The 26,346-nt window shown below is 38.2% G+C and overlaps 2 protein-coding genes across 5 annotated transcripts in view; one reads left to right on the top strand and one right to left on the bottom strand.

Annotated features, from left to right (window-relative positions):
• The window catches only part of LOC124612704 (ubiquinone biosynthesis protein COQ4 homolog, mitochondrial), a 111,528-nt gene extending 89,142 nt beyond the window's left edge, over nt 1-22,386 (bottom strand). The window contains exon 1 of the mRNA XM_047141056.1: nt 22,263-22,386. Within this exon, the coding sequence (XP_046997012.1) occupies nt 22,263-22,323 (61 nt within the window). The 5' untranslated portion in view covers nt 22,324-22,386. The remainder of the gene's footprint in view (nt 1-22,262) is intronic.
• LOC124612689 (G-protein-signaling modulator 2) overlaps nt 22,342-26,346 on the top strand; it is a 138,090-nt gene continuing 134,085 nt past the window's right edge. For all 4 annotated transcript variants that reach the window (XR_006979562.1, XR_006979561.1, XM_047141032.1 and 1 more), the window contains exons 1-2: nt 22,342-22,571; nt 22,741-22,973. Coding sequence is in view for 2 of the 4 variants with exons in the window: in XM_047141032.1 (XP_046996988.1) it covers nt 22,527-22,571; nt 22,741-22,973 (278 nt within the window). In the remaining 2 variants the exon portion in view is untranslated. The remainder of the gene's footprint in view (nt 22,572-22,740; nt 22,974-26,346) is intronic.

Raw genomic sequence — 26,346 nt, 5'->3', positions numbered from 1 at the left:
ATGCCAAGTACACATGTCACACAGTGTTATTAGCATCTAATAGAGTTTGAATGGGATCTTATTGTGGGTCTCCATTTGGCTGGCTGGTCAAATCATGCAATATCCAAATTTGTGGTCCATTCAAATGTGGTACTGGCCTAATGTTGGGCTGCATGGGAATTTTAGGCAAGGCAAACTTGTTATCAAGATTCTGTTCAACCATGCCCGCCCACCACAAGGCAGGACTGCCATGTTGTGCACCAGGCACACTGTAGCCCCTCTTTGCCATCTGTGCTATTGGTTGGAGACTAGCAGTAGTTGGACTGGGGAATTACCGTCCCATGCATAGCCTGCTGTTAAAACACAACACAAACAACTGTGTTTTGTGTGGTGTTCTAACTGGGAAGTATGGACAGCTGCTGAATGATGTCACATTGGGTTCAGGAATTAAATCGCGGTTGGATGACCATCATCAGCGTGTGTGGTAGTGGCCTTGACAGGGTGCCATTCTTCCAACATCTCGGAGAAGCACAGCAGTATTTCTCCTGGCGTCATTGTGTGGGGAGCAATCAGGTAAAGGCTAGGAGTAATTGAGAAACTCTGATGACAGAATGGTACATCAGGGAACTCCTGCATTCTCATGTGTTGCCTCTCATGCAGTAGTATTCTGGTACCATTTTACAACAGGACAATGCTCATTCACACTTTGCACACATCTCTAAGAACTGTATGTGCAATGCTGAGCATGGCCAGCATGATACCCAGGCTTTTACTGCATAGAACATGTGTGGGACCCGCTCAAATGTCAACTCTGTCCCAATGACAATATCCATGGCACCAAGAACCAGTTACAACAGTTGTGGACCAGCTTGCCTCAGGAGAGAATGCAATAACTTTACAACCTCCTTCCCAACCAAATTAGTCCAAGCATCCTGGCCAGAGGGGGTGCATCATCCTACTAATAAATTGGCTCATAGTACCAACTTCTTTGTAATATGATTCAAGTTTGTAATCATTGAAATAACATCGCATACCATCTCAACCCACGAATTTTTATTTCATTCCCTTCTGCCCTTCGCAAAATACAATCAAAGCTCCATTCACATCTCTTGATTTTTCCAGCTTAACAACAAAAACTTACTTCTATTTGCTTCGTATCTTCAACTCAGTTGCAAAGCTAGTTGGTGAACGTAATTTTATTAAAATATATCACCACAATGAAATCAAACAATGAAAAATCCGGGATGGAATGTAACAATATTTTGAAAAGGAAAAATGTGTGTGTGTGTGTGTGTTTGTGTGTGCAAAGGCCTCAATGGCTGAAACCTTATATTGTGACAGTCTTTTTGTTGTGCCTATCTGCGACTCAGAATCTTCGCTATTGGTAAGTAGCAACTTTCCTTTTCATAATATTATCACCACAATGAAAAACACCTTATTACAATGATTGCCATCCCAATTTCCTTTTATCATTCATGACACTCTCTCTCCTATTTAATGCAATACAAATGAGCTGTCCTCCTTTGAACTTTTTCAGTATCCTCATCAAGGAAATGCTCAACAAAATTCAGTGTCAAAATTCTTAATTTTTTTCTTCTGTGTGGAGTCAGAGCTTGAACAAATAATGTTATACATCAGTAACTCGTGATCATAAGCAAAATTACACACATAAGTATGAGTGGAGATACTCTTTCTCCTTGCATGTCATATGTGAGCAGCATAGGGAGGGGAACAAATGATACTGACATAATATGTAATTTCTCTTTTACGTAATTTGGAGGCTTTTGGACTACAAGTGTAAATGCATATAATGTAAGGTCTTTGTCGTGTCTCTGTAATGTTTTTAATGATAATGAGTGTCCCTTCAGATGAATTAAAAATACCTGCACCACATACACATTCGCTTCTGACTTGAAACACTTTAAGCACAAGTGTGTTTAGTATGTAATTAGTTTCACCTTTTTCATATTTCCTCCACTTGTAAAAATTTGATAAAGAATGTGCCTTTGCTTGCAAATATACCTGAATCACACATTCTCCTTCTTTGAATACTGTATCTGAACTTATGGTTGCAGGCTGATATTACTTTGTAAGGCCCATAACTTGACTCATTCCATGTCCGTGATGGGTCTCCTGCATGATGATATTTATAGACCATGATGGACACTGAACTTGTACCATGATTATATTTTACTTGACCTGTTCATATAACGTAATGCACAGAACACTAGCTTGCAAAATGGGAACCAGACCTGTATAAAATCCGTGTGGCAGATTAACAAACGTGTCTGGTGCAAGGGCCAGCCTGAGTATGCTTTTTACTCAGTTTCCCACACTTGTTTAGGCAAAAGCGGACTGGTCCCCTATTTCCAACTCAGAAAGACAGGTAGCGCACACAACTTACCTCCCTCAGATAAATGACAACTGCGGTGTCAGGAAGGGCACCACTCAGCAAAGTTATATAACATAAATGCGAGTACAGCAAATGCCGTGTGAGATGGGATTACCTCTAAGAAAGGTATGCCCAGTTTACATGTTAGTAATACTTTTTTTTTTTTTTTTAAATATCATAGCATTTGAGTTCAGTGATTATGACAGGACATTGAAGGAAGGTCACAGTAAAATGTTTAGCTGATGTTGCAATCATTAGAAACAAGATTACTACTCAGACCTTATTCAAGGAGCCATTCCAACAATTGTCCCAAGTGATCTATGGAAAAACAATAACAACACTCAGTAAAAATTACAATTGCTACCACTTACTACAGACAACACTTTTGAAATTTTGTGGATATGAAAATAAGTATAATGGTTTCCAAACTTGATTGAATTGTTCCCCTACCATAAGTGTGTATGAACTGTAGATGAAGGAACCATGATTCAGATAATGTGCAACTGTATTTTCAATAAGGTCAGTAACAACTACGTATAAAGATGCTGCTTGTTTAGTTATGTGTCCCTCATTCTTCTCAATAAACAATGTCATTAATATACTGACACATCTACAGTTCTTATGCTCCAATTCAAAACTTCATCTTTAAAGCCCTTTCTGGTCTTTCTTGCAATAATCTAGCCCTCAACCCTTACCTTATAGTGTAATTACTTCACTTGCACAACTTCACTACTTCACATAGCTTTAATTGGACTTTGGGCCTGTTTCTTACTAAATCAGGCACTCCACTTGCATATCAATCCCTACCACCCAATATTTGTGTACAACTGTAAATATTATTCTATTGTTCTCACTGTATCAGAAGAACATCTGATGACTTCAAGGGTCAAGCAATTAGCAACTGCAATTATTGCACCACAGTCATCACTCCCCAGTAGCTGAGTGATTCTCTGTGATTGTTTTAATTTTTCATAAACATATTGATGCTAATGTTACTCTTGGAGCTGTATCACACAGGCAAATCTATTAAGCAGGGAAGAAAGTTACAGTGTGATGACCTACTGACATCAGGCTCTGTAGAGACAAATTACTAGTACAACTGGACAAAAGACGGGAGAAGGAAGCGTCAGTACCCTCTTTGAAAAACCATCCCACTGTTCACATAAAGAGATTCACTGTAACTGTAGAAAATCAAACACCACTTCTCCCAAATTAAAACTATTTGTTATTTGACATTTGCCACATGACAGCTTTGAAGTCAGGCAGACTTTTAATTGCTTGAATGAGGAGCTATTATTTGAAAGCTGCTGCATTGAATTTTTGGAATATGGCGTATTAATTATTAGCATATATCACATCCCTGCCTATTCAACTACATGTGCATTTCTAGACAAATTTGAAAAATTTCTTGTGTAGGTTGCTGGTAAAAAAGTTATGTAAAAAGGTCATAATTTATACTGACTTCAACATAAATGTAAGACTGATGACAGGTTTGCCATTTCCCTGAACGACACATTATCTACAAATAGCTTAACATTAAACATTAGCGAGTACACAAGTATAACGGCATCTTCTGCAACAGATATAGATAATATAGTGAGCAATATCAACTATGATGCTACAGAAAAGTTCATCTTAGAATTACGTATATCTGACCATTCAGACCTTTTGTCTCATTGCCAAATTTAGATAAAACTGTAACAGCGAAATGAGTCAGGAACTTCAGCCAAGAAAATGCGAATACATCTGTCTCAAGACTAAATGAAACTTCCTGGTCATTCAGCAAGTGGTACTCAGTAAACACAAACTACAATGCTTTTATATCAGAATTCATGAGTTTTTTCAATGAATGTTTCCCCTTCAGAACGGCACATGACAAAAACTCATGGATAACTGAAGGCATCAGGATCTCTAGTATTAGAAAGAGGAAACTGCACATGGGAGCAAAGAACAACCATGATGCAGAGTTTTGTCAGCTATGTAAACAAATATGAAAGAATAATTGGCATAGTAGTTAAGCAGGCAAAACAAATGGCAAACAGTAAATACACATCAGATGCCACAAATAAATCAAAAGATTGTCAAGACTCAAACAGCTGCTGAGGAAATAGAAAGTTTTAATCATAAACTATAAATAGGAGCTGAAAAAACAAAAAAAGTGTTAATCAAAAATTAGAAATAGATGGGGAAATGATTACAAATTCCAGAGACATATGCAAAGAATTCAACAAGTATTTTATAAATTCTAACAAAGTTGATGTTCTCCCTCCTCCACAGATAAGTCCCAATATAATGCTACACAGATCAGTAGAATACAAATTTACTCAGTATCCTGCTATGAAGTGGCTAACATTATAAAATCCCTAAAAAGAAACCTCAAATCTGTGAGCTGGGATGAAATTCTGACACAAATAATAAAGGCAGGATGTATTAATATTGCATCCCAACTCTGTCACATAACAAATCAATCATTTGATGAGGGCTGCCTTCCAGACAGGCTAAAGAATATGGAAGTTCAACCTATCTGCAAAAGGGGCAGACAAGAGGAGATAGGAAATTTTTGCCCAGTGTCAATACTACCTATTATTTCTAAAATATTTGTGTGGATACTGTGTAACCAACTAGAAAAATACAACAAGAAACGTAACATTAGAACATTAGTCTTCATAATCAGTATGGATTTAGGAAGGGCCAAAGCACTTGAACTAATCACTAAAATAAGCAAATGCCTAGATAACAAGGAGAGTGTATCTGGTATCTTCTGTGGCCTCAGTAAGGCATTTGATATGGTAAACCATAAGCAGTTGCTCCTCAAATTAGCTTCTTATGGCCTCCATGAAAAATCTTTACAGTGATTCATGTCTTTATCTCAATAACAGAAAACAGAGGATAGTTTACAACATAAGGGCGAGGAAGGTTGCTCTAGTTGAAAGAAAATCAGGCAAGTGAACCCCAGGGGTCCATACTATGCCCACTACTATTTCTATATTATATAAATGACATGCTAAGTAAGGTAACTTCAGATACAATTCTGTATGCAGATGATTCAACAGCAGTAGTCTACTGGAAAAACAGTGAAGAATTAGCACAGAGAACGAAACAAACTCTTCAAGAACTAAAAAATTGGATAAATAACAATGCTATGGAACTAAACCTAACAAAAACACAAATTGTACACTTCAGGACCAAACAAACTGTTGAATTTATAACACAGTTAAGTTATGAAAGCAGAGAACTGATCATTTCAGAATCTGTTAAATTTCTTGGAGTAACCATAAACAAAAAATTTTCATGGACTGATCATGTGGATTGCTTACTGAGGCAGTTAAATAGTTTTGTTTATGCAATGAGGGTTTTAAATAAAGTAACTGTCTTAGCTGTTAGGAAAATTGTGTATCATGCATATTTTATATCAGTTGTAAGATACGGCATAATTTTTTGAGGAGTTGAAAAAGGAAGTCTCCTCACAGTGTTCAAGCTACAGAAAAAAATTATCAGAGCTATGACTGAAACAAACAATAGACAATCATGCAAGCCTTGACTTGCTGACAATTCCTTCTATGTTTATATATGAAACACTTCTCTTTGAGCTAAAAAACCCACATCTTTTTTAGGGAAATTCATTCACATTTGCTTATGAAACAAGGCACAAACAAGATTACATGTTACCTTGCCACAGACTAACATATTTGAAAATACTGTATATTATATGGTTTTGAAAGCTTAGCAATAAAATATATTCAAAGTTCAAGGACTGCCAGCTAGAAACCACAGGAGCAAACACTGAAAAATATTTAAAAAGCAAATGTTACTTCAGTGTGGGTGATTTTATAAACAAGGAAGACAAGTAGGGGATATTACATTTGTTTTGTTTTCCTGTTTTGTTTTTTTTTCCCTATATTATGTTCTATGTGTATGCTTATGTTCTCTTTTAATGGAGGTATATGTTCTTTTCATGTGTGTCCATACTTATAAACAATGTATTGTGTAAGCTATGTTTCTAAATATCTAGCTCTGTGTGTGTGTGTGTGTGTGTGTGTGTGTGTGTGTGTATATATATATATATATATATATATATATATATATATATAAAAACAAAGATGAGATGACTTACCGAACGAAAGCGCTGGCAGGTCGATAGACACACAAACAAACACAAACATACACACAAAATTCAAGCTTTCGCAACAAACTGTTGCCTCATCAGGAAAGAGGGAAGGAGAGGGGAAGACGAAAGGAAGTGGGTTTTAAGGGAGAGGGTAAGGAGTCATTCCAATCCCGGGAGCGGAAAGACTTACCTTTGGGGGAAAAAAGGACAGGTATACACTCGCACACACGCACATATCCATCCACACATACAGACACAAGCAGACATATTTAAATATGTCTGCTTGTGTCTGTATGTGTGGATGGATATGTGCGTGTGTGCGAGTGTATACCTGTCCTTTTTTCCCCCAAAGGTAAGTCTTTCCGCTCCCGGGATTGGAATGACTCCTTACCCTCTCCCTTAAAACCCACTTCCTTTCGTCTTCCCCTCTCCTTCCCTCTTTCCTGATGAGGCAACAGTTTGTTGTGAAAGCTTGAATTTTGTGTGTATGTTTGTGTTTGTTTGTGTGTCTATCGACCTGCCAGCGCTTTTGTTCGGTAAGTCACCTCATCTTTGTTTTTATATATAATTTTTCCCACGTGGAATGTTTCCTTCTATTATATATACTTCTTTTATGGAAGTATGTGCTCTTATTAAGTATGTCAATATTTATAAAATAAAGAGACAAATATGAAAAATACATAAAAAGAAAGATTTTAAGCCACCGTGGAAAATTTTAAGAAACAGGAAGAAATCTAACAGGCAATTATCTTTTTTGTTGTAATGTGCTTCTGGGAGCATCCATATTCTTTCTTTTAACATGTCTTGTTTTAAGGTTACTCACATACGTACAGGATTATTCGTTGATGAGTCACCAAATTTTCAATCAAATGATTGTATGTAACATCTCACATGACGATGAAGATTCTACTCTGTTCTACACTACAGCATGACTGCATCAAGTGTTGTGCAAAGAATGGGCAGATCACATTGTTGACCCCTCTGTGTGGCAAAGTTTAACGGGCTCCCAGCAGTTCCCGATAACAATTTATTCATGTACATCATAATATGTGAAACCTGTAAGTAAATTAATGCTTTGTTGTGATGCACTGGCAGTTGTGGACAGTAGATATATGATGATGAATGCTCCGATTGGAGGAGCTAGGTTCCAACATATGGAATGTCCACTAACAAGTAATTTTAATCTGACTGTAATATGAGGCATGTTAAGAAAGTAAGTGTACTGTGACCATAACAGGTTGTGATTTTTTTTAGGGTTGGCAACAATGAGTGGTACAGGCGGATCCCCTGGCCAGAGCGAGCATCAAAGGAACATGGTAGTACATAAACTCACATTGTAGTGTCCACTTGCATGAAAGATGTCAGTAAGAAAAGTGCAAGCCACATGCTGTGATCAGCTTCCTATGTGGGGAAGGAATAACACCTACTGAAATTCTTTTACAAATCAGTTTACAGCAAAGATGTCATGAACAGGTGAATGTGTTTAAGTGGTTTATGGAGTTTAGTGGAAGTATAACAAATGTTCATGTCGAACAAAGGAGTGAAAGACCTTCCATTTAGACTGATGAGCTGGTGAAAAAATTTGGGAAGCTGTTCATGAAGACTACCTATTGACAGAGGATGAAATTTCTGCAATGTTTCTGTAACTCTCCAGGACTCAATTATATGAGATGCTCACAGAAATGTTGGGATACCAGAAGCTATGTGCAAGGTGGGTCCCAAAACAGTTGACACAGCAGCACAAGATATATTGGGTCAATAGTGCTTGTAAGTTTCTTCAGCTACTTGAGGATTTTCTGAGCTCTACTGTGACGGGGGATGAAACATGGGTGGCTCACTACATGCCTGAGACAAAAAGACAGTCATCATAGTGCCACCACACCAATTCCCTCTCTGCCAAAAAATTCAGAACTACAATTTTGGGTAAAAAATCATGGGTTCAGTGTTTTGGGAACCAAAGGGCATCATTCTGGTCAAATTTCTGCCTCAGGAAGAGACCATCAATGCACAATATTGAGAGACCATAAAACGCTCAAAAGAAGCATTCAAAACAAAAAGAGGGAAATACTGATGAGAGGAGTGTGTTTGTTGAACTGCAATGCACATCCTCACACAGGATTAGCCACCAAGGTGCTCCCCCCCCCCCTCCCCACCAATATTCCTCTGACTTTGCACCTTCAGATTAGCATCTTTTAACCTCCCTGAAGGCACGCATGAGCGGAACTAAATTTTCAACAGACAAGACGAGCAGGCGCAGAAAGAGGTTGAGAAGTGGGGGAAGGAGCTGGCGGGAGAGCTCTTCAAGGAGGGCTCAAAGGAGCTTGTGCCATGGCCCACCACATGTGTTGAACAGGATAGTGATTACATGGAAAATAATCAACAAGGGTATCAACAAATCTTGTAATTTTCTTCATATACACTTTTTCTAAAAAGATATATAAAAATCTATATCTAAAAATAAAGATGATGTAACTTACCAAATGAAAGCATTGGTATGTTGATAGAGACACTAACAAACACAAATACACACACACAAAATTCAAGCTTTCGCAACCCACGGTTGCTTCATCAGGAAAGAGGGAAGGAGAGGGACAGATGAAAGGATGTGGGTTTAAAGGGAGAGGGTAAGGAGTCATTCCAGTCCCGGGAGCGGAAAGACTTACCTTAGGGGGAAAAAGGGACAGGTTTACACTCGCGCACACACACACATATCCATCCGCACATATACAGACACAAGCAGACATATGTAAAGGCAAACTCTTTACCTTTACATATGTCTGCTTGTGTCTGTATATGTGCGGATGGATATATGTGTGTGTGTGTGTGTGTGTGTGTGTGTGTGTGTGTGTGTGTGCGCGCGCGCGAGTGTATACCTGTCCCTTTTCCCCCCCTAAGGTAAGTCTTTCCGTTCCCGGGATTGGAATGACTCCTTACCCTCTCCCTTAAAACCCACATCCTTTCGTCTTTCCCTCTCCTTCCCTCTTTCCTGATGAAGCAACTGTGGGTTGCGAAAGCTTGAATTGTGTGTGTGTGTTTGTGTTTGTTAGTGTCTCTATCAACATACCAATGCTTTCGTTTGGTAAGTTACATCACCTTTGTTTTTAGATATATTTTTCCCACGTGGAATGTTTCCCTCTATTATATTCATATCAGATATATAAAAAATCTATCACACTTACTTTCTGAATGTGCCTCGTACCATGATATGCCTTTGAGCTCAATGAGCAATGTGGTACAGTGGTTAAGGGTGTGGAAAAGTGGGTACAAATGCCTTTGCACATGTCTTGAAAATGCTGGGAAGGTTTCCTATAGGTGCAACTGATTCTTTCTAGCATCATTTTTTATCTCTGCAAGTACTCTGAGTCTAATGTTTCTGCTACTTATGAGTCAACCTACTTTTCTACCTACATATAAGTGATGTATTTTAGATAGTGAGAGCAGTATGTGTGAAAGTAAAAAATGTTTATGGGAAGAGAGCAGAGGGTGAGTAGAGGCACCACTGAATAAAGAGTATTTCCTTTTTACTGGAATGTAGAATTTCAGCAACATAGATCTTTGTTTTGACAGTTATTCAGAGTAATTATGTCACTCTACTAGTGTGGATGTTAACATAAGAAGGTAGTGAAGGGGAGAGAGAAACAAACAGCACCTTATTTCTTTTGTGTCCAAGTCTCCGGTTCAGATTTGAGTCATATATTGTGGTGCAAATGTCTTTAAGAGGTTGCCAGCAGATGTCAGGCAAGAATATTTTTTTAAAACTAAATTATCTGATTAGATAATTTGAAATAAGAGGCCCTATTGGCTCCCAATGAGAGCATGCAGCTGGGAAGGGGTGGAGCTTCCCCTTTACAACACATAGTGTTTTGATGCTATTTAGCAGTTGCTGGATGTGTCTTCCAAACCTTGTCAGTGCTCTGTTCGTCATCTCTGCTCACCATCTTTTGGTGTAAAAACCTTTCTGTTTTATTATGATTGTATATCCACAGTTTATTGTGTAGATATGAGTCTATAATTCTGCTACCTGTTACCCTCTCTAAGGAGAATTATTTTTTTGCATTCCAGAGAAGGTCTGATGATGATCTATATAGGCCTATGATCAAAACCAGTTTACCATTGACATTTTATTTTTAATTTTTAATGAAAATTTCCAATCACAACTTATTATTATTACTTCAAATTATCAGACAAGAAATGATAATCCCCCCCCCCCCCCCCAACTAAAAAATAAACTAAGAAGTACTTTAAAAGCTGCTTCTTCTGGTATACTGAAACAGAATTTTTGACTTGGGAATATAAATCCTCCCCCAAAGTAGTTACTGTTCTATTGATAAGCATAACTTCCTGCTTTGTAACACATTTTAAAATTCTAAAAATTATTCCCGTAATTAACACTGTGGCATTGTGAACAGTTTAGCATTAGTTATACAATACACTATTATTTGTTACACATCTTCATAATAGACATTACTACTTGTCACGCATCTACCAGTAATTTTCTGTCCTCTACTGACGTAAATTTTAAATTTTCTTTCAAATTGGTAGGATTCCCAGTTACTGGTTTTTTGCTAGATAGAATCTTGTTGAAGATTTTGACACTAGTTCATAAGTCCATGCTGATTCTAGACAACGAGGTAAAGTCTACATGAAAATTATAGAAATCACAGTAACCAGCAGTGACTGCCTTCTGTCTATTAAAGTATAACTTAATTCATTCCATACTTCTGATGGCTCTCCAGATGATGGGATTTACAAAACACAATGTGTGAATAAATGTAAATGTATAACTCGCTCTCCCGTAATTGTATTTCTTGCAGACATTCCCAGCCACAACAATCTACTGCCACACCTCTTTTTATGCTACAGCGGCAAGCGTTGCATCCATTTACCAGGTAAACACCCACATATTTCTACCTATACTGTATAATAGTGCATAAAAACATTGTGCAAATATAATCGTGTTTTTAAATAATTTTTCCATCTTTCCTTCCATCCACTGTGACTCTTTAAGAACTTCATTCTGAATTTAGTAAAAAATGTATTCAGCAAAGCTTTCAATTTTGTATATGTGCCTGTAAACAACTCAGTGCTTCAACACGTCCCATTATTGATGCAGTATACCTACAGTCAAATTCTTTTGTAGATTAAAAATATATCTGTTAATGTTTAACTTGATTAGTTCCAAATCTCTGAATGTTCTCCTACATCTACATTTATATACATACTCTGCAAAGCCACCATACAGTGCATGGCAGAGGGTTCCTTGTACCACTACTAGGCATTTCCTTTCCTATTTCACTTGCAAATGGAGTACGGGAAAACCCACTGTCTTCATGCCTCTGTATGAGCCCTAATTTCCCTTATCTTGTCTTTACAGTTCTTACGCAACATGTACAATGGTGACAGTAGAATCGTGCTGCACTCAGCTGCAAATGCCTGTTCTCTAAACTTTGTCAACAGTGTTTCAAAAAGTGATGTCTTCTTCCCTCTACAGATTTCCATTTGAGTTCATGAAGCAGCTCCGTACCACTTGCTTGTTGATCGGACCTACAAGTAACAAGTCTAACACATAATGCAATTTACAAAACACAATGTGTGAATGAATAAAAATATGTGGCAACACTGATTTATTCATAGTGAACCAATTTCAAAACGTTTACAGCAGCAGGAATCAAAATAATTTTATGGCTGCCCACACATCATTTAAAACTTCATGCTCAAACTCTGCAGTAGCTAAATATGAAAATTTATAACCAAGTAAAAGGAAAACAATTGCTCAATATTAATTTAGAATAACTGTAAAAAATCTTGTATGACAAACTGGTGCAGAAATGCTATTATTCAACTGAAGAGTTCATGAAGGATGATCTGAAAATTTATGCAAGAGAGAACATGTACTTAGGATTGTTGTTGTTGTTGTTGTTGTTGTGGTGGTCTTCAGTCCTGAGACTGGTTTGATGCAGTTCTCCATGCTACTCTATCCTGTGCAAGCTTCTTCATCTCCCAGTACTTACTGCAACCTACAACCTTCTGAATCTGCTTAGTGTATACACCTCTTGGTCTCCCTCTACGATTTTTATCCTCCACGCGGCCCTCCAATGCTAAATTTGTGATCCCTTGATGCCTCAGAACATGTCCCACCAACCGGTCCCTTCTTCTTGCCAAGTTGTGCCACAAACTCCTCTTCTCCCGATTTCTATTCAATACCTCTTCATTAGTTATGTGATCTACCCATCTAATCTTCAGTATTCTTCTGTAGCACCACATTCCGAAAGCTTCTATTCTCTTCTTGTCCAAACTATTTATCATCCATGTTTCACTTCCATACATGGCTACACTCCATACAAATACTTTCCGAAACGACTTCCTGACACTTAAATCTATACTCGATGTCAACAAATTTCTCTTCTTCAGAAACGCTTTCCTTGCAGTTCCCAGTCTACATTTTATATCCTCTCTACTTCGACCATCATCAGTTATTTTGCTCCCCAAATAGCAAAACTACTTTACTATTTTAAGTGTCTCATTTCCTAATCTAATTCCCTCGGCATCACCCAACTTAATTCGACTCCGTTCCATTATCCTAATTTTGCTTTCGTTGATGTTAATCTTATATCCTCCTTTCAAGACACTGTCCATTCTGTTCAACTGCTCTTCCAGGTCCTTTGCTGTCTCTGGCAGAATTACAATGTCATCGGCGAACCTCGAAGTTTTTATTTCTTCTCCATGGATTTTAATACTTACTCCGAATTTTTCTTTTGTTTCCTTTACTGCTTGCTCAATATAGAGATTGAATAACATTGGGGAGAGGCTACAACCCTGTCTCACTCCCTCCACAACCACTGCTTCCCTTTCATGCCCCTCAACTCTTACAACTGCCATCTGGTTTCTGTACAAATTGTAAATAGCCTTTCGCTCCCTGTATTTTACCCCTGCCACCTGTAGAATTTGAAAGGAGTATTCCAGTCAACATTGTCAAAAGCTTTCTCTAAATCTACAAATGCTAGAAACGTAGGTTTGCATTTCCTTAATCTTTTTTTTTTAAGATAAGTCGTAAGGTCAGTATTGCCTCACGTGTTCCAACATCTCTACGGAATCAAAACTGATCTTCCCAGAGGTTGGCTTCTACCAGTTTTTCCATTCGTCTGTAAAGAATTCATGTTAGTATTTTGCAGCTGTGACTTATTAAACTGATAGTTCGGTAATTTTGACATCTGTCATCACCTGCTTTCTTTGGGATTGGAATTATTATATTCATCTTGAAGTCTGAGGTATTTTGCCTGCCTCATACATCTTGCTCACCAGATGGTAGAGTTTTGTCAGGACTGGCTCTCCCAAGGCTGTCAGTAGTTCTAATGGAATGTTGTCTACTCCAGGGGCCTTGTTTCGACTCAGGTCATTCAGTGCTCTGTCAAACTCTTCATGCAGTATTGTATCTGCCATTTCATCTTCATCTACATCCTCTTCCATTTCCATAATATTGTCCTCAAGTACATCGCCCTTGTATAGACCCTCTATATACTCCTTCCACCTTTCTGCTTTCCCTTCTTTGCTTAGAACTGGGTTTCCATCTGTGCTCTTGATATTCATACAAATGGCTCTCTTTTCTCCAAAAGTCTCTTTAATCTTCCTGTAAGCAGTATCTATCTTACCCCTAGTGAGATAAGCCTCTACATCCTTACATTTGTCCTCTAGCCATCCCTGCTTAGCCATTTTGCACTTCCTGTCAATCTCATTTTTGAGACGTTTGTATTCCTTTTTGCCTGCTTCATTTACTGCATTTTTATATTTTCTCCGTTCATCAATTAAATTCAATATTTCTTCTGTTACCCAAGGATTTCTACTAGCCCTCGTCTTTTTACCTACTTCATCCCTCAGAGCTATCCATTCTTCTTCTACTGTATTTCTTTCCCCCATTCTTGTCAATTGTTCTCTTATGCTCTCCCTGAAACACTGTACAACCACTGGTTTAGTCAGTTTATTACTTACGATTAAAGTTTGTTATTAAAAAAACAGTTGTCAATCAATTATGTATTTGTGTCTCAATTATATATCAAGTACAGTATATTATATTAATGATATTTTTAGAAAAACTGTAAACTATATTTTGTGTTTTGATGAGTCTCCTGTACATTAACTCAATGCCTTGAAATTTTATGTTGTGAGACAACAAATTTGTATTCTATTTTGAATAATTTGCTGCCCTATAAATGGTGTATTTCTTGTAGCTATTTCTAGTCATTTAAACCTATTGCCACAGTCTTTTTCACTCTGCATTGCCAAGTGTTGCACCCATTCGTTCACAATATATTCCTCTCTATCTCTAAAATAATCCATAACAACACATTATGCCAGTACATTTGATGTTATTCAACAATTTTTCTCTTATGTACTCTTAGGTAATTCATTCTGATTTTATTTCAAAATTAATTCTTTCCTGGTTACACGTTTGCAGTGGCAGCAAAACATAGCCACGTGCATGTGTTGGCCCATGTGGGTGGGAGAGGGAGCTGGTGAGAAAGAAGGGTATGCTTTGTCAAGTGGCTCTGAAAAAGGATATTGATGAAAAGCCTAACAATGTTTTCAGTCTTGTTTATGTTTCTGTTGACTACTTAATGTTTCAGCTAAACAGTAAATACCGCGTACTCCTTCTGTTATTTATACTGTCGACCGAGAACCAGATTCTCTCATATTTTTACAAATGCATTTGAAAACACAAGGAAAAATCAAATATTAGCTGATATTGTTGACAAGTGCTGTCATAATCATACAGAAACCCTACGTTAAATTTCATCAAGACAAATCATAAATTTTTAACTTGACTATAAAAAATAAACAACAGGTTAAAGAATCTTTTTATGTGAGGGATGGTTTTTGAAAATACACAAGATATTTGAGCTCGACATAAGTAATTTATTTGACTAACTTCATTCATGGCATGGAAGCCAATACACAAAAGGTGATTAAGGACTTTCAATGCCAGAGACATTTGGCTTCATTTTTAGCCCATTCACAGCTGGGGCTTGGAAAACATGATTGATTGGATATGACCTAATTTGTACCAGTTCATCTTTATATGCATAAATACCTGTAATATAAAATAAATTATTCTTATAGTCATGTGGTGAACTACTTTTTGTAGAGCTTTTTATTGTATGACATGGTCCCATTATTAAAACATAATCCATCTGATGACTAAAGACCTCTAAATTATTTTTGTGCTCTTAAACCTCAACTCCTTGACTATATTTTCTTGGGCCTTTCTGAATACATATGAGTGCATGACCAAAGGCATTGTGGGGAATATATTGTACAATATTTTTTGTATGGTCTGTTTGATAAATATCAAATAACACAAACTGTTATGATCAACTAATTACTGTTATTTTCATTAATTTCACATCAGCATTTCATTTTTTATGGCTTCTAGTTTAAAAAAAGAAAAACTGAATGATGTTTATGACTGACTGAGGGTTATTTTTTTCTGTCTGCTTATACATATAACATTGCTCATGAGCTATTGCATTTCTACAACAGCTGCTCTGAAAGAATTAAATTAAGTGCTACAGTTCCCCATTTATTAACTTGAGAGGCAGCTAAATGAAAACTGAACACCCGCAACAATGGGACCATGGAACGTTCCATTCAGAAGACATTTATCCCACTGGAATACCGTTTTGTAAAATGCAGTCGGTCAATGACAGATCCACAGTCACACCTTCCCTTGCACTTTCTCATCCAACTGAAATCGATGTCCTCACATGCCTTTCTTCATTTGGCAACATGTGAAGATAGCACGGTGAATGATCCGGGCAGTATGGGATATATTGCAGAGTTTCTAAACCAAATTGCTGAAGGCAAGCCTGCGTGTGATTGACATTGGTGATGGGCATTATTTTACAACAGGACAATACTATCTGACAGGATTCTGACAGTCTGAGGGCAAGCTGCAAAGCCAACAGTGGAAACATTCCACACCTCGCCACCAAAGAAGTCCAAAGCAGTTCACATAATTTCCAGTAAGGTCATGATGACCTACTTCTTCGACTGCTGGGGCCCTCTGTTCATCAGATTACTCAAGTGCGGAACCACAATCACTGTGCAGTACTATGAAGGCAATTTGCAGAAACTGTGATGCACCATCAAGTTAAAATATCCAGGAATGCTGTCAGACGGTATCATACTGTTGCACAATAATGCTAGCCCCCATACTGACCACTGGACGAAGGCTATACTTCAGCAAGTGTTTTGGGAAATACTGCAACATGCTCTGTATAGCCTGGATCCTCCACTGTGTTATTTTCACATCTTTGGTGACATGAAGAAAGAATTGTCTGGATGTCAATTTCAGTCAGATTAGGAAGTGCAAGAGAGGGTGCAGTTGTGAACCCATCAGTTGCTGACCGCTTTCTACAAAAGAGGAACTGATTGTCTTGTCTCCTGGTTGGCTAAATGTCTTAAAAGCATGTGGTGACTACTTCTGAATGGAACCATCCATCGTCCCGTTGTAGCAGGTGTTAATTTCATTTGACTGCCTCTGATAATCTGAGAGTCATGATGACAACAAGGAGGGGAGAAAAGAAATACGGAAGATTAGTGCTTAATACCTGAGAATGACGAGGTCATTAGAGATGGGACATATAGTAAAACACAAAATAAGCCTAGGCCTATTGAAGAGAATCATTCCATTCTTTAACCAAAGTAATTCCAGGATACTGCAAAAGATGTAAATCTGGATGGTCATAGGAGAATTTGAGCTATTCTGCTCTGAATCTGGAAGCAGTGCCTTAACCATTGTGCAATCTCATATCAAGAGTTGTTCTACTTGTAGTAATGTTTTATTCGGAGAGGTTGGTACATACTGAAATAAATTAAAAAAAGATATATGAAGGTAAGTAGGGATATACTGAACAGTCAAATACCAATTTGCATACTGTACAATGGCAGTACAGTGAACCAGTTATTAACTTTGTAGGATAATTGGTTTATTTCACTGTGCTACAGATTTTGAACTCTACATGAAAAAAGAAGTAGATTATTACCATAAATGTAACAGTTCCTGTCTTAATAAGAATCACCACAGCTGTATTCACCCATTCATACATCTACATCCATATTTTACAAACCACAGTGAATGCATGGCAGAGAGTATTCCCATCGTACCAGTTATTAGTGCTTTTTCCTGTTCCATTCACATATCAAGGGCAAGACAAATGGTTGTTCAAATGCCACTGTGTGTGCAGTAAGTAGTCTGATCTTGTCACGATGCCTATGGAAGCAAATTGTACAGGTTGCAGTACATTCCTAGTCATCATTCAAATCCAGCTCCTGAAACTTTGAAAGCGGGCTTTCTTGGGATACTTTACATCCATCTTCAAGAGTCTGCCAGTTCAGTTCTTTCATCATCTCTGTGACAGTCTCCTGCAGGTCAAAGAAACATGTGACCATTCATGCTGCCCTTCTCTGTATATTTTCAATATCCCTTGTCGTGTACAATTCCCACACACTTCAGCAATGTTCTAGGATGGGTTGCATGAGTGATTTGAAAGCAATTTCCTTTGTACACTGATTGCATTTCCCTAGTACCCAATCAATATTTAACTGAAGTCTACCTGCTTTACTCTTGACTGAACCTATGTGATTATTTCATTTCCTGTCCCTACAAAGTGTTAACCCAACTACAAAGTGTTACACCCAGATATTTGAATGAGTTTACCAGTTCCAAAACTGTGACATACTGAGATTATGGTCAAAGGATAATATGGTTGTTTCATTTCATGACATGCACAAATTTACATTTCTGGACATTAAAGCAGGCTGCCAATATTTTCACCACTTTGAACCCTTAATAACACCTGACTGAATATTTGTATATTTTCTTTCACACTGTACTTCATTTTTGATAACTGCATTACCTGCAAAAAGTCTGAGGCTATTATTAATATTGCCCACCATGTCATTAATATAAAACATGAACAGCAAAGAATCCAACACATTTCCCTGGGTACACCTGAAGTTACATCTACGTCTGTTGACTCTCCATCCACGATAACCTGCTGTGTCCTCCCTACCAAGAAGTCCTCAATCCAGTCACAAATTTCACTTTATACACCAAACGATCATACTTTCGTTAATAAGCATAGAAGTGGTACTGAATCAAATGCTTTTCAGAAATTGAGAAATACTGCATTACATGACTGCCTTGACCCATGGCTTTCTGATGTCTTGCAAGAAAAGTGCGAGCTGGGTTTCACATAAACAATGTTTTCAAGTCCATATTGGTTGGAGGAGACCATTCTATTTGAGATATCTCATTATGGTTGAGCTCAGAATGTGTTCTAAGATTTGACAACAAATGGATGTCAAGAACACAGGGCAGTGGTTATGCAGATCAATTCTGCTACCCAGTCTATATATGGATGTGACCTGCACTTTCTTCCACATACTGACCATAATTTTTATTTAGAGGAATCTATGATAAATTATTGATAACAGAGGAGCTAATTAGGTATAAAATCTGATATGGATTCCATCGGGTCCTGGAACTTTGTTCAGCTTTTAACAATTTCAGCTGTTTCTCAATACCACTGATATCTATTTAGTTCCATTTCAGTGATACAAGAATTAAGCTGGGGTAATATTCCTGAGTTTTCCTTTGTGAAGAAACATTTTAAAATAGAGTTAAGCATTTCTGCTTTAGTTTTGGCATCCACAATTTCAGTTCCTTTCTTGTCCAAAAGTGTCCGTGCACCAGCACACGGTCAACTATTCTTTTAAACTTGAGCCATAGTTCCTCCGCATGCTCCTGTCTTGAGCTAAAATTTTCAAGTTCCTCACTGAGATACGACATTAATACTTCTTTGTCCAGTTTACTCAACATATAGATCTTTCTACTTGTTTTAATTGTCCTTTGTACTTTAGTATTCACTGTTACTATAACTGTCTCATGGTCACTATACCAGTTTCGATGTGGACATTTTTAAAGTCAGGCCAATTTGTTGTCATTAGATCCAATATATTTCCATCATAAGTGTGATTCCAAACTTTCTATTCTAATTAATTTTCAGAGAAGGCATCTGGTAATGTTTCTCAGGGCGTCTTGCTATGCTCACCTCAAACACAACTGTAACCACCCCAACTGATCGCTGGATAGTTAGTCTCCTTCTATGATTACATTAAGATTAGGGAACTTTTGTACAAGCAAACTAAGGTTTCCTCTAAAGTTTTCTGTTACATCAGGAGATAGTCTGGTGGTTATAGAAAGGTCCAATCATAATTTTATGCCCGCTTATGATACTGAATCTTGCAAACACAATCTCGCGAGCAGGTTCGGTTTCCATCTTGGTGGATATGAGTTTCTTGTCAATTGTGACAAATACACCACCTCCATTTCCCATTAATCTATCCTTAATGCATATGCTTAAATTTTCCCAAAAATCTCACTACTTTCAACTTCTGGTTTTAACCAGCTTTCTATACTTAGTATTGTGTGTCACTGCCTTTCAGGTGCACTTCAAACTCTGGCACTTTGTTGTGAATGCTTTGGAAGTTAACCACTAAGAATATAAAATTCTCACTCGGAGTGTTTCTTTGGATATTACACTGATACTTCTAGGTTTCCTACAAGTATTGTTATCTGGATAGGATGGCGAGTCGCCCAATACACCTTGTGTGCAGCTCACACACAGGCAGCTGCTTAGGTAGCAGCCTTTGATGTGTAGTGCACATCTGACTCATTTACAGGGAGCTTACAGATCTCCATTCTCTGGCGCAAGTATAGGAAGTCATGCCTAGCTTGTAAAAGAGCTCTGATTCAATCATTCCTTTTAAATAAGATCTAGGGAGACACATCTGCCCTGGGAGCAATGCTACTCATTGTAAACTTTGTTGGAATACCGTGAGCTAGGTGGTATTCTCAACCTTCTCTGCCAGTCGTTGAAACAATCCAAGTATGACCTCAGAGCCCAGACAACATGCATTGTTTGTTCCAGCGTGCACCACTACCTGCAGCCGTTGCACCCCATTCCCTCAATGGCTGCTAGAACAGACTCTTCAACATGTTAAATGAGGCCTCCAGGCATACATATTGAGTGCACATGGTATTGCTTCCCACCCCTGTCGCTGTTTCCCTAATGGGGACCTTTATTTGCCATATGTTTCGATTGACGATGATTGATACACCCCCTACTCTTTTGTGTTTGCCTCTACTTGACAAGGGACAAGGCATGTGTCCCAAAGGGTGAAGTGAATCTCACTGGTTGTTTTGGTTTCAGTGAAAGATAGTACCTTGAGATAATACCCTAATGAATGGTAGAGTGGGATGTACCCTCTGCCATGCATCTCACACTGATTTCCAGAGTATAAATGTAGATGTAGATGAGTATAACATCCTGAGTTCTCCTTTGTCCCTGTCTTGCCTGTACAGGACATCTAAACCTGCCATTGACACACCACTCACAGTCAAGTGCAAATATTGACAAAGGCTGTATTTCCTGCTGAACCAACACTATCCACAGAGTAGGATAGTACTTGAGGTACTTTTGTTAAGTCTGGTAAATGACTCTTGGTAGCTCTCACAACACATCCATTCGCAACAGCTTCCATTTAGTCGTGGTGATTTCCATCTGCTTATGACAAAAAAGAAGTAACTAACACATCCCAGTTCTAAGAACAGCATACAAAGTGGTGCTGTATTGTATTTATTTAAATACAGTATGGAACATAGAATGATCACAATAGTTTACTATCTTGTTTTTTGCATCAGATATTGAACTGTGTCCGTATTGCATGTATTTAACAGAGAGAATCCAGTCAATGAGTGGCATACATGTTACTGGAGGAGGAGGATATTAGTGTTTAACGTCCCGTCGACATCGAGGTCATTAGAGACGGAGCGCAAGCTCGGGTGAGGGAAGGAAATCGGCCGTGCCCTTTCAAAGGAACCATCCCGGCATTTGCCTGAAGCGATTTTAGGGAAATCACGGAAAACCTAAATCAGGATGGCCGGAGACGGGATTGAACCGTCGTCCTCCCGAATGCGAGTCCAGTGTGCTAACCACTGCGCCACCTCGCTCGGTACATGTTACTGGCAGTGTTTACTCAATAAAGGATGAGTGACTGAAATCCCAAACTAGAATGACCAATTATAGTTTATAAAGAGCTTAGATGATTTTTAAAAAAATGTGGAATCTGAGTTTTGGTAATTTATTTGTTTAAAGGGGATAATGTGCATAAACCGTCAGAGTGGAACCGAATTGTATGTTTTTTCGCAAATCTGTGCCTCTATCAGTATACCTTTCCTCGCTTCTCATATTTTCGTGCTTGATCGAGGAACACTTCAATAGTTTTGCGTTACTGGTGCCTGCCCCGCCTGACTTATTAATAAATAGCCATCACCAATTATATCTGACTATTAATTTAGTTAAACAGATAACTTCGCACAAGATACACAATTTAAAAAAAAATATTGGCGTGTTCGTATTTTTTTGAATCCGTTGACAGCTACACACAGTTCTCACTAAATATGATCACTTCGCACTGATATAATCAGACAATGTAAAAATTACACGATGAACCGTAATTCATCTACCAAAGCCAAATTTATGACAATCCTGCAATGTTTTGTATTGTTCGTTGTTTGGGCATCTTTAGTGAACATAACCTACTTCGGTTCCACACCAACATAAAATATGAGGACGAGAATAGCGTATCAATATTTGATATTGAGAGTACTAGGGAACCAATGCTTCATTTATAGACAGTGTTATCATCAGCGAATATCCTTACTGTTTAAGATATTCACGACTTTTCCGCTCTTCGTCCTTATACACCACCGACACATCGCCATTTTTTATCTCGTGTTTGGTCGTGAAGTATCGCTCAAGGCGAGAGAGAGACTGACATCGCCCAAAATGAGAATTGAATAGTTTACTGAACTTGGGACGATTATTGGTGTGCAACATGGTTGTAACTTTTAGAATTCCAAGGTAACGTCTGACGCTGTATGCGTGGTTAAAGAGAACTGTTTCCGGCCTATAGTTTAAAAACAACATGTCTGTGAGTGCAAGTGCAGAAAACTTGTCGAGTGACAATCAAGTGAGTATTTTATACAGTATTGAGTGTATCTATTGTCCAGTTCCATATTTTAGAGCATAAATTACTATTCGAGTTATTGTAACTATACTAGTAACCTAATGTTACAAGTACATAATATCCAGTAAGTGAACGAACAATCTGTCAGTGACTCCGAGTGTTTGTTTACTAGAGCTCAGGAGACGGAGGCACTATGTGCCTGGAACTGGCACTCGAAGGAGAAAGGCTTTGCAAGGCAGGAGATTGTCGAGCAGGAGTTGCATTCTTTCAGGCAGCAATTCAAGCAGGCACCGACGACCTAAGAACACTAAGTGCTATCTACAGCCAACTTGGGAATGCGTATTTTTACCTTGGAGACTATGTTAAGGCAATGCAGTATCACAAACATGATCTGACACTTGCACGGTAAGTAGCTAGTGTGGTGTGTGTGGAATGATAAGTTGGTTAACAATTCCATTGCACTGTATTTTTATGTAGCAGTTCATTAACGTGATCTTATAGAATTCCACCAGTGCACTTGCACATGTCATCATGAAAAACGTGTTACAGAATAAACGGCCGCAATTTTGCGTTAGTGTAAGAATCAGTGTACAGAAGAGCCCATGATTCATTATTGAAAATTATTCTTAGGAGGTGAATAAATCATTGTGAGATTTGACATCATCCTCTGTGTTGTACAAACTTCAAATGGTCAATTTTGATTTGACATTCTGGAGTGAGTTAAACAGGTGTCCAGTACTTAATGTTGGCCATTTCCAAGTCCAGTGTCATTGATACGTTTTTGTGCAGTCATTTAAAACTTGATTAGTACTGGTATTCCATGATGTAATGTAAAATGAATTTGACAGTACACTTTGAGATTAGTTACAGTCTTATAGAATTCTACCAATGAACGAAACCATGCATCTTGTTTCACGCTTATCTGAAATTATTATTTTCAGGGATTTGTGTGACTTGTTGCTTTATTGTATAGCCCACTTTGAGGCTGTAAGAGATAAATAGTGACTCCTGCCCTCCTTTGAAATTTTCAATATCCGCATACATATGTTGCAAACCCCTGTGAACTGCGTGGCAGAACATATTTTAGTTATTCTTCTCGTTCCATTTTGATATAAGTACAGGAAGAATAACTGCTTAAATCCCTCTGTTTGTGTACTTAGTAATTAATCTAATATGGTCTTTAGTCTCTGTGGGAGCAGTGCAGAGGAGGCAATAGTATATTCCTACATTTCTCACTTAATACAGGTTATGAAACTTTGTAATTAGGTTTCTGTGGCTCAGATGAGCTTGTCACTGTTTGCTGCCCTTTTTTAAATAAGATAAATATTCTGCTCTACATCTGTTTGGTACAGGTTTTACACTAGTGTGGGTCGCAAAAGTGTTTTGCAAGAAAATTACTGTTTAGAGTGACAATATTTTGCCAAAGAACTGAAGTAGCCACCTGTTTTACATATGATTTAGCTAGTATTCCCTTATATCTGCTCTGCATGCTGGTCCTGTGGGCCATTCAGTACATACTGGCCGCCTTGTCATCCTCTGCCAGTGCCATTATTCAGATGTGGCATGGAGGGTAATGTGGTTAACAGACAGCTCCACCCAGCCTTTGTCAGCTTCTCAAACCTTTCTCACTCAAGTAGCTCATCAGTTGGGATTGCGAGACTGAATGTACCATTTCCCCAGCCCTCCCACCAAGGAAAAATCTATGTCGGTACTAAGAATTGAACCAGGATCCTCCATGTGGTAGTCAAGACTCGTTGATCACTTAGCTACGGAGATGTTCAGTGTTTCCTTTATGCCTGCTTCATTTCCTGCATTTTTATATTTTCTCATTTTGTCAGTTATATTCATTATTTCAAGTGCTATCCTAGAATTTCTACTGGACATTGTCTTCTTGCCCATGTAATCCTATTTAATCCTTCAAAACTACCCATTTATCACTTATTATATTCCTTTCTCTTGTTTCAGCTAATTGTTGGCTAATGCTCCCTTTGAAGTTCTCGACAATGCCTAGTTCTTTGAACTTACACGGGTCCCATTTTCTTAGTTGCATACCTTTCTGAAATTTGTTTAGTTCTAATCTGAAGCTCGTAACCAGTGTGCAGCTATATTCCGCAAGCCATTTGGTGGTGTGTGGTGGAGAGTACCTCTGATAACCCCTCCCTGTTCCACCCGCGAATGGTGCATGAAAAGGAGGACTGTTTGTAAACCTCTGTATTAGCTCTGTGTTCTCAAATTTTCTCAAGTTCATTTCAGGAGACATGCAGGAGGAAGTAATATGTTGTCTAACTCTTCCCAGAGCATGGACTCTCAGAATTTCAAAAGTAAGCCTCTCCTTGAGTCACTGTGCCTCTCTTGTATTCCCTACTGCGAGAATTTGTTGAGCATCTCCATGATTCGCCACTCTTTTGATATTTTCTGTCCCTCTTACTAATCCAATGTGCTAGGGATTCCAGAATGAATAATACTCAAGAAATAGTTGAGCAAGTGTCTTCTAAGCCACTTATTTCATGGATGAATTACATTCCCTTAAGACTCTTCCTATGAATCTCAGCCTGGCATCTGTTTTCCTACTAATTGTTTTATGTGGCCTTTCCACGTGATGTTGCTATGGATAGGTACTCCCTGGTATTTTATGGAAGTGAGTGTTTCCAGCCATCTGTCACCAATAGTGTAATTGTACAGTAGTGGATTTCATTTTATGTGTATGCACAATGTGTTATGTTTTTTCAGCTCAGACTCAACTGCCAGAGCTTGCACCATTCATCAATCCTCTGCAGGTCATTTTTCTTTCTTATAGACAGCCATGTCATCCGCAAACAGTCTTAAAGAGCTTCCAATGTTTCCTACTGTATCATTTATATACATCATAAATGGTAACAGTCCTGTCGCACTTCCTTGAGGTAGTCCTGAAATTCTCTTTACATCTGTCAATTTTGTTCCTTTAAGAGTGATGTATTGAGTTCTATCAGCAAGGATGCCTTGAATGCTGTCACAAATCTGGTCCTATACTTGGTGAGCTAATTTTTTTCCAGTAAGACCAGTGCAGGACTGCAGCAAATGCCTTTCTGAAATCGAGGAACATGGCATCAAATTGAGCACCTGTATCTACAGTGCTGTGAATGTCATGTAGGAACAGACTGAGCTGAGTGTCACAAGATCTTTGTTGCTGAATCCATATCAGTTTTTATAGAGGAGATTTCCATTCTCCAAAAACATTGTAATATGTTAGCATGAAACATTCTGTAATTCTACAACAAATTGACATCAGTGTTAGAGGCCTATGAGTTAATTATGTGCATCTGTCATACGACCCTTCTTGAAAATGGGAATAATCTGTGCTTTGTTCCTTTTGCTAGGTACCCTTTGTTCCTCCAGTGACTTATAATAAACTGCTGCTGAAAGGGGAGAAAGTTCTTTCGCATAGTCTCTGTGGAATCTTGCAAGTATCTCATCTGGTCCAGATGCCTTTCCACAATGAAGCAATTGTAGTTGCTTTTCTATTCCGTGATCATTTGTGCCAATACCTGCCCAGTTGGTCGAATTTCAAAAACCCAAATTCAGTATTTTAGCCTTTTCATTTTCCGTTTCAGTGCCAGTATGGTCACTGAGTGAAACAGATGATGTCGATCCACGTACCGACTTTATCTAAGGCCAAAACTTTTTTAGGGTTTTTACTCAGATCACATGACAGAATTTTATTTTCAAAATCATTTAATGGTTCTTTCATTACTCTCCTTATGTGCATTTTCACTTTGCTCAGCTTTTGTTTATCAGCTAA

This window comes from Schistocerca americana, chromosome 1 (assembly GCF_021461395.2).
Source record: "Schistocerca americana isolate TAMUIC-IGC-003095 chromosome 1, iqSchAmer2.1, whole genome shotgun sequence".
NCBI classification, from domain to species: domain Eukaryota; kingdom Metazoa; phylum Arthropoda; class Insecta; order Orthoptera; family Acrididae; genus Schistocerca; species Schistocerca americana.
Note: the sequence above shows the minus strand (reverse complement) of the source record. Positions and strands in the feature narration are given on the sequence as shown.